General features: G+C 36.5%; 1 protein-coding gene across 1 annotated transcript in view; it reads left to right on the plus strand.

Moving 5' to 3' along the window:
- Window positions 1-9,358, plus strand: part of LOC132119550 (leucine-rich repeat-containing protein 38-like) — a 29,332-nt gene extending 19,974 nt beyond the window's left edge. The window contains exon 2 of the mRNA XM_059529613.1: window positions 7,873-9,358. Within this exon, the coding sequence (XP_059385596.1) occupies window positions 7,873-8,120 (248 nt within the window). The 3' untranslated portion in view covers window positions 8,121-9,358. The remainder of the gene's footprint in view (window positions 1-7,872) is intronic.
- The last annotated feature ends 831 nt before the right edge of the window (window positions 9,359-10,189 follow it).

Below are 10,189 nucleotides of genomic sequence, written 5' to 3' on the forward strand. Positions count from 1 at the left end.
ATTACCTTGAACAATGAACAATTTCTATCTACATACAACACAGTTCCCCTTAAGTCGCCACCACCATGTTTGTACAGTAGCCTTAAACAGACAAACTGCTCTACAAAGCATGTTTCATCACTTTGTTGTTCTTGCGAATAAAACACTGACACAGGGATGAACAAGTACATTAATATTCGCAATAACATTGATTTATTGAATAATTAATTAGATATAATTCCTTAATTTACCCCCTCCTTCCGGAATGGCAATCCCAGCTTGCCTTGAGCAAGAGGACCGTTCACTGGAGAACAATTCCTTTACCATACCAGGGACTTTTTAGATCTGGCGAGCCTTACACACTTCCCACATCGCTTACTCGGCGTATTCTACATTACCAGCCTGAGTGAACAGTGTAAGGCATGCCTGCCAGTGAACGGTCCCATGTAGGAGGATTTCGCCGCTTTTGTGGAGTGGGTGCTAGAGAGAAAAGGACTTTATTTCTCCATCTGCCCCATCGAGGAAGACTTCTCCAGCCCCACACACGAACCAGAGACCAGTCAGCCATCATCTCGCTGCATGGAGTTACTGCCTGAGCCCACTGCAGACTGAGAGCCTGAGCTCATCCACGACTGAGCCGCTCATCCCCATGGAGCCGAAACCTCTAGCATCGTTTGATCAAGTGCGTGAGCCAGCAACATCGTCCGTTCCCGGGGGAGTTTTGGTGGAGATCGAGGGCTTGGAGGGAAACCCCACCCACACTCTCACCGCTGAGGGTGAGCTGCAACTGGTCACTGGACCACATTATGAGGAACTTGTGGACTGTTTGAAAGTGGACTTCATAGACTGGCTTGGACTATTACCCAGTTCTCCTGTATCTCCGCTGGTTCCCTCCATCTCTGTCCTCCGACCCATCGGCTCCACCTTGGGCTCTCTCATCCCTCCAGCTCTGCCTTGGTCAGTCGTTGACCATCTGCCGCCTCGGGACCTCACTCCTCTAGCTTTGCCTCGCCACGCCATCCCTCTGGCTCTGTCAGGCTCCTCCTTCCCTCCATCTCCGCCTCCATCCTCGGTCGCTCCGCAACGTTTTCCGGAGTCACGCCTCTACTTTGGTCACCTGAGCCTTAAGCTCTGCCTTGGCCCTCCGGATCCTCAGTGTCACCCTGGCTCTCCATCTGCTCGGCTCCATCATGGGCTCCTCTTCCATCACTCTCCATCAGTCAGCCCCTTGGTGGGGTCAGCCATATCTCCACCATGGCTCCTTCTGCCGTTGACTCCACCATGGGCCGCTATCCTGCTCCAGGTTCTTCCCTGGCTCTTCCTTCCATCCACTCCACCCTATTCCTGTGGACTATGCTCCCATTCCATTGCCTGTCCCAAACCCGCCTCCTGAACCCCCACCCTTCCTCCTCAGGACTGTTGTCGGTACGAGGACGTGTCGTTCCGGGAGGGGGCAAACTGTAATGGTTATGATCCGTTTTGGTTTAGTTTTCTGTGTTTCCGTTCTCCTGCCTTGTTTTTTTTTTCCATGGTTTTTGATTTAATTAGCTCCACACCTTTCAGTTCTCCCAATTAAATTTTTATTACTTAAGTCTGTGTTCCCTTATGTTCCTTTTGTCTGCTATAGTTTGGATTTGTGTTTGGTTGTGCCAATTCTCTCCTGTGGATTATTAAAAGAACACTTCGTCGTGAGCTTTGTTTTGAACACCTCATGTGTAACACAGTGTAGGTTTTGTTTCTTTTTTTTTACCTAACATTTAGAATTTTCGATTCATCAAATAATACACAAAAATATTAAACAGCACAACATTGATAAAAAATAAAACCAGCTTCTTGAGCAGAAAATAAGCATATTAAAATGATTTCTAAAGGATTATGTGACACTTTTACTGTATTATCAAATAAATGCAGTCTTGGTAAATAGAGTCTCTTTTAAAGGGACTGTAAGTAGGAATTACTCCCATCTAATGGTGAAATTGTATTTTGCATTCAAACTAATTTTGCTCTCCAGCGCCTCGCTTTTTCAAATGTGCGTTGCATCTACGGTAGGCGCTATGTACCAAAAAGCTTTGACAGGATGTCTTCTAATAGCACTTTGTTTTGGCGACGATGTTTTCTTCTCCTGTGGCGCGGCATATGTATGGTCCATAATAAGAATGCAATCCAGACTTTTAAACTTGCCGGTGCAGTTTCAAGCGCCTCTCACTGCTCTGCACCTGCGTTTCTGGCTCTGACCGAAAACGCGTTGTGGTACTTTTTGTCCCTCTCTGCTATTATAGTTTTGCAAGATGGCGGGACTACATGGAAGCCTCCGTCGACCTACCCGTCCCATGTATATAAAGATAACAAATTCTTCATTTACGAGGATTAGTTTAAACATTGGCATAGGTATTTGTACACCATTGAGGGCATATTTATGAATAAAAATATTGATTTTAGATAATAAAATACCTAAAAAGTTACTTATTGTCCCTTTAATAACATTACAACCCAAATCTTAGATTAGTAGTTCACAGTATGTATTATAAATATAAATAAAACATTTTTCATTGAACATTTTTCCCAGTTTTGTGACTGTCAACAAGCTAAGCGGACATTTATTTAAAGAAAATTATATTAAAGATACTGCAATTTAAAAAAATTTTTTTTTTATAATATTATTATAAAATTCATAAACCTATTATTTATTTATATTTGATCTAATTCTGTAACAACCAACATGTAGTATTTTACATTTTAATCACTTTGCCTTTAAAATATTCTGACTCAGTCTTAGTCTTTAAATGTTATAAAAATCAAACACTCTCCCTTAAGAGCTCTGAATAATATTAGCTGCTCCACTGTTCCTTTTCAGCTTACTTTTTTATGGTAGGGGAACATACTGACACCTCACTATCAATCAGAGTATCCTTAGTAGAGCAGTTCCTTTAAATAAACTTGAAATTTTACTTTGTATTCAGAAAACAAACATTGGACATTTGCACAGGCTCTTCGGGACATGATGCTTTTGCCAGGTTTTTCAACACAATATATAAATCTCAAACAGTGTTTAAATCTCCTTGAACTGTTGCACATGTAGTGCACCCAAGGACACATAAATATGATTGAAATTTCAGAAACCTAATTTCCACGAAATATAGCATGCTGCCCAGGCCACCCGTTTGAGTACAGTAACCTGTAACAGAAATAAATCATTTAGTAACCGTTACAAGGTCACAATGCGCTGAGGTCAAGAATATTTCTTGCCACACTGAGTATTGATTAATTTCTCTCTCTCTCTCTGAATCTCCTAAAGTCTCTCACTCATCTCCTAAGGGTGAAAATAGAAGAAAAAAGCAGGTATATGTGAAGTCTTAAGCAACATTAATTAACTTGAAGAGACAGGTGGGGGTCACATGATCAGAGAGAATAGCCTCTTAAAGTGCCAGAGGCCACTGTCTTAAGTTAGCAGAGCGATGAGTGTGTGACGAAATACAGGCTATTTATCTCCTTCATCCTCCAGCGAGTTATCCTGACATTAAGACACACATGGACTCTCCAAGCTCACATTTCAGACTTGCTCTCAAATCTGACATGAAAATCAATGCACCGATACAGACTAATACTTAGAAATGGGAGAAAAATTCATAGGTAAATGCTTTAAGAACACTGGGGAAATTACAAAGTAAAACTATTTACAGTCAGTGCTATGTTGCAGCACTTCAAACATTGTACTCAAGCAAGTGATATGAGTTTGAGTCAGGCTTGCATCACATCCTCTTCCTTCTTTTATCCCTAATAAAACTGGAAATAAACACACGCACACAAAAAAAACACTTTAATAATATGAAGAAAATTAAGAAAAACAAAAAAAATTTAAAAATAAGACTGCCAAATAATAATTTTTTATAATTTAGAAATTATTACTCAAAATGTTTAGACAAAATATTTAGATGTAGAAACTATTTTTTATATTATGTATATATTAATAATCAATGTAAAATTATTACCTGACAAAAACTAAGGCACATAAATAAATAAATAAATATTTATTTATTTTAAACGAATAAAAAATTTTAAATGTTGAAATTATGTAGATCTTATGTACAGAAATGATGTAGATACATTTGGACCATTATTTTCAAATAATACATTTGATGATTACTGGTGTCTTAAAAAATTAAGAGATATATTTAGACATAGAAACTATACATAATATGTGTATTACATGTATTTATTTTAATAATTTAAGTCAATTACCTGATGAAAAGTAAGAAGAAAACTGAAATGTTTAGATGTAGAACCTATGTAGGCCTATATTTTGTACATTATGTATAGTTTAATAACCAATTTGATGATATATATATAGATAAAGGTGATTACTTGGATAAAATTAAGAAAACATTTATGTTTATATTTAGTTGTAGAACTATGCACGTTTTGTGTATTGCATTTTAATAAGCTAAAACATTAACCACGCAGCACTCCAGAGTTTGAGGTTTTCCATTACATTTGGCTCCAGTAACATCCACCCACCTGCTCTGAGCTAGGCTTCCCCCGGTACTTCCACCTGCGAGTTAATCATATCAACATTTTATGCCTGATGCCTGCAGGAAATGTATTCCTCTAAATGTGTTTATCTTGGAAGCTAGTCATTTTACACAAAAATACACTCCAGTTTCTGTGGAAATAATAACATTGTAATGTTCCCTGCTGAATATCTGTCAACAGCTTCGCAAAAGTTGTTAATCTCATGACCTGTGATGATGGTGCTCTATCGTAAAGGACTGATGACACGTCAGGCATCATGATTGTGAGAGAGACAGGTCAGGAATAGTCGTGGCTGGAGGACTGATGACTAATGCCACCAGAGCAGATATCAGACATATATTGTTCTGTGAATAACATCCTGACAACCTCAAGGTCTGCAGAGTTTATCAGTTTACTGTCCATGATTACCAGCCAACATGCCTCTTTTTTTAACTGGTAATTTGTGAACATTTCCTCTGGACTGAGTTGCCAGAAACAAACATGAGTTTAATAAAAGGACAAGGCTGGCTGGTGTCAGGACTGAGACTGAGGCAGCCCTTAATTAAAACGTCTTCATAGGCTTTAATGGTTACATCAAATCTTTATAAATGAAATTACACATCAGTTTAATTCACACTGTAAAACATCTTACTGTGAATGTGACCGCATATTACTGGCTACTACTTATCATACTGTTATATTTTGTAAAACCACAGTATCTCATTTAAATGGAATTAATTTCAGTAATATGGTAAATTACAAAAATAATTTTTGACAGTCAGCAACTCAATTAATTTGGCCCATATGGTTAAATGTGGGTTAAAAGTAAATAAAAACAAAACTGTTGAACATTGTGGAATCCCACCATGCTATACATGCTATATATCGTGCTATTTCATTTTTTATGTTTTGTTATGAGTGAAAATTACCTAGCATGCATTTTGCTGTAAAAGTATGAATATAGCATTTTATTGTAAAGTATCAAGGTTAGATCAGCATTGTTTATTCATTATAGAACCACTATTAATTTCTGAGTGAAAATTTTCACCAACATTTTTTTTTAGTGTAGGATCACATATATGGAAGCATTTATATAAGAGCTTGCAGTTGATTCATTCAATTTTAAAATAAAGTGTAAAGCGCAGGGTCTTACGGTCACATTGTATATTCCACCAAATTGTTGAACTGATTTCAATGTAAATTTCTGAATATAGTATGTTTCTGTTAAATATTATAGTTAATCTATCATTGTTTATTAAATGTTTTACATTACATATACATCATTTTAGAAGTTAAATGCAAGGGCTTATGTTATTCCCCTATTGTAATATGTTATGAGTGAATATAACCTTGTGTGCACTGATTTCATAGTAAAATTTTGAATATAGTCATTTACTGTAAAATATTAGTTAATCCATATAAAATGTTTGCAGTGATTTTTAGTACAGAGCAAGGAAAATGAGAGAAGCTAGATTCACAGTTCTGCCGTTGTGCAGATATCCCACACAAACTGTGAGTTTGCTCTGGATTTAGTTACATCTCCCACACAGAGCCTCACGCTCCAGTGCATCAGATGACCTGGCTGTTAAAGGAGATGAGAGCGAACATGTCATCACTCCCATTCTTCTATGAGACTGCACGTTCCGACTGCGCAAGAGGGAAACGAGTGAAAAGCCCATTGCTTGTTTTATCATCTTTGAATCTTATGACATGCCCCTGCTGTTTTATTTCTTGCGTCTAAGCAATCAGCCATAGAAGAAAACAAGCCTGTCTTGATATCATCTTCAGAACTCATTTACTTGTCTTTCTTATTTCTTTTTATTTTCGGCTCATTCGATGAAGATGCTTTTTTTTTAATCTGTTAGATTCCTCCATGTAAACTCTAATCACACTCTTATTAACATCTACTCACATACACAAATATATAATTTACATTTATATAATGAGAGTTGATTATATTTCTCTGTGCAGCTGAAAGCTGTTGTCAGATGTTCCTCTCTGTGGATTTCATGATTATGTGCAGTCGATGTGCCCAAGTCTTATGTGCCCTTGATTCAGTCTCATTAACACGCAGCAGTGAATCAGCGGGGCCATACTGAGAGCGTATGTGTGTGTGTGTGTGTGTGTGTGTGTGTGTGTGTGTGTTGTTTTAAATGGGAGAGCGCTGACAATCTGACTCCTGTCCTGGTCAAATAGTGACATAAACATGAGAGCTATTTTAGGCCATCTCATAAGCCCCCTGCCATTCCGTTTCCATATGAAATTTTAAAAAAGTTCTTGAAACAAGTCCAGGGATTCAATTTGTGTCAGATGAATCTGATCTGAATAGTCATACAGTACAATTGTCCAGTCCTTGGATGTAAACTAATAAAGCTGTACTATTAATGTCATAACATTATTTTTTCGGATGTGTATTTAGTATGAGATACTCAGACGATATGCATGTCTATATCAGGGTTGTACAAAATTTAGAGTTTAAGAATGGGCTCCCTTTCAGTTCAGTGAGTGTGAGTTAGAATTCAATTGTTAAACCCCACAGGAAATAGAAATGACAGAAAAAAAAGAATTACCTGAATTGTAATTAAAAAAAATAATAATAATTATATATATATATATATATATATATATATATATATATATATATATATATATATATATATATATATATATATATATATATATATTTAATTTAATTTATTACTGTGATTATTATTTTCAGCAGCCATTACTCCAGTCTTCAGTGTCACATGATCCTTCAGAAATCATTCTAATATGCTGATTTGTTGCTCAAGAAACTTTTTTTATCATTATTAGAACAGTTGTGCTGCTTAATATTTTGTGGAAACTGTGATGTGATTTTTTTTTCAGGATTTGTCCTTGAGTAGAAAGGAACAGCCTTTATTCAAAATATAAATCTTTTGTTACATTATAAATATCTTTACCGTCACTTTTGATAAATTTAATACGTATTTGTTGAATAAAAGTATTAATATTTTTAAGGCTTTTAAACTAGACTATTAAGCCACATTTAAACTTTTGCTTTTCTAATTCAAAGTTTGTATACATTTATTTGAATTTTAGTTATACCTAAATTAAAATTTAAAAGGCAATCACAACACACAACCCTGGAAACCATATGCTGTCCCTTTTTATCATTTTATGAATCAGAAGGGCCACATTTTGAAGCTTAGTGTGCCCATTTGCCGCCCCACACTCTAATGCAAACTATTACCCAAAAGCTCATGCAGTAAAATGTATAGTCAGAAGAAGACCGCAAAGATTTTTAGATTTTTTACTGTTTTTTTACTTTAAAAAGAAAAATGCCATAGTGCCATATACCTAAAAACTGTGTTATGTTATACTGTTTTTGTGCTGCTTATACAGGTATAGAGGGTATGGAGTGCTCTTTGCCCACTGATGGACGGCGTGTGCCTCTCAGCCAGCTCTCCCAGGACAGTTTTCGGGAGTGCCAGATGACCCTCACCCTCACCGATTTCTTCATCATCATTTTCTCGGGCATCTCCGTCTCAGTGGCCGCCATCATGGCCAGCTTCTTCCTGGCGTCCACCGTCCACTGTTTTCAGCGCTGGAGCAAGGGCACTAAAGGAGACGAAGAGGAGAGCGAAGAATGAGGATGGAGGTTAGAGCTGAATGACCTTCAGTATGATTCAGAGCTGCCAGCTCCTGACAAGAGTTCAAACAAACAGCATGACTGAACAGACACCAGGTAGAACTTGGCAGAAATTACCTGGTCACTAACAAAGTGACCAGTATGGACACAGAACCATCAAAATCAAAGGATATTTGGTCTGAAAGCAAGCCTTAGTACACAGACTTCCAGGGATTAAGTTGTTTAAGGAAATTCTTTGAGATCTTGTCCAGCAGTAGAGATTTCAGTGTCGTTGAATACTCGTGTCTGTAGGGTTTCCCTTCATGTAGTCGTTATAAAGTTAGCAAAATATAACTGTGCTACTTCTTGATTGTGCCAAATCAACACAGGTCGACAGCAATGGTTCAGACAAGCACTGAGAATCGATGATGAGGAATAATCGCTATGTAAGTCACGCAAGTCGAAGCAGAAGACAAATGTTGCAACTTTATACAGCCAAGAATATGTGATATAGGATAAGGATAGGAAACAATAACTTGAAGAGCTTAGAGGGATTTCAGAAAGCATTACCTGAAACTGAAAGTTTAGACTAGAGCTTAATGTGAATAGTTGTGTCAAATACCGCACTTTAAAATGGCCCTCAAACTACCAGGTGCACTGGTTCATCCCAGATCTGCCAAAGAACGCTTTGACTGAGGGACTGAGGTTTTGTGTTTAAAATATAGATTTATTTTTCTTTAAAGAAAGCTTATGATCTTAGCAAGATTACATTTATTTAGCGTAATTATGGTACTACTCACATATAATGATACATAATATCCTTAATGTGACTAAAGAAAATATCTATGAGATGGAGATAAGTACATGCTACAAATGTCATTGTATTATTTAGGTACTCATGTCTTAAAAGAATATATTTGAAAAGGCATATAAAGGGCCCAGAAATGTATTTGAGCATTAAAGTCAGACTTATATGTTGTAACAAAATATCTTAACCAAGCAAAGCACAACATGTCAAAAATAGATGCCTGTTTGGTTAAAAAAAAAAAAAGAAAAAAAATTCATTATATGATATAATCAAAAAATTAAATTCAATCAAGTAATTAAATTAAATGATGTTTAAAAATCGGAAAAATGACCTTGAGGCCATATGGTGAAAAGCAACACAAAAGTCTCAGAAATGTGAAATTTGTACTAAAAAAGGTTCCACACTCTTTGTTTGCTGATGTCACTTTTTTTTTTCTAACAAAATGACGTTCACGTTTTAAGTGTGTCTTAAGTGTCTGTGTTTTTTGAGGCCACTGTACATTCACCTGTCTTCAGATTGCTGTGTCAACTTATAATAATCCAGTGTATAACTAATGGCATACATTTCTGTTCATTATGTCAATTCCACCAATTCCAAAAAAATGATTTTGTCAGTAGACTGTGTGGGGGAATCTGTTTTCGAATGTCAGAAAAAGAGATTTGATTGTTTGTGTTTTCCTTTACGAATAGTTCTATCAGAATTAGGATAATGTATTTTGCACAAGTTCAAGAATAACTTTCATTAATATCCTAATGTCTATCGCCATCCTCTGTTCCACGGTTGCTGTCCATAAACAGATGCTCTGGATGTACTATTTCGAGAATATAGCTCTTTTTCCCAGACAGGTATCACAGCATAATTTTTGCAGTGGATGAATAATTAATTGGATCTGTGAAATGAAGCACACAGTGTGCTAGCCTTCAGAAATATTGGGGATGGAAAAAGAAATCATTGTGATTCAAAGACCATCTTATTTTAAACTAATTCTATTCTGCTCACACAACCTCAGAAATCATATTGTGTTGGATGTAGGAAGCACAGATCCATATAAATGTTCTGGTGTCAGGACACCTATGCACAATCTTTCAAAGCTAGACTGTAGCATGGTTTCATCAGCAGAAATCAAACCTGCAGCTATAATATTGTCATATTGAATGATTTCATTTTTTTTATGAATTTTTTTCCATATATATACCGTACTCAACTATTCATAGCTGTTCAACCAACCAGAAAAAAAAGACAAAACGTCTATGAATATGTACATGCAAACAAAATGAGGTGGT

The sequence above is a fragment of the Carassius carassius genome, chromosome 38, assembly GCF_963082965.1.
Source record: "Carassius carassius chromosome 38, fCarCar2.1, whole genome shotgun sequence".
Taxonomy (NCBI): domain Eukaryota; kingdom Metazoa; phylum Chordata; class Actinopteri; order Cypriniformes; family Cyprinidae; genus Carassius; species Carassius carassius.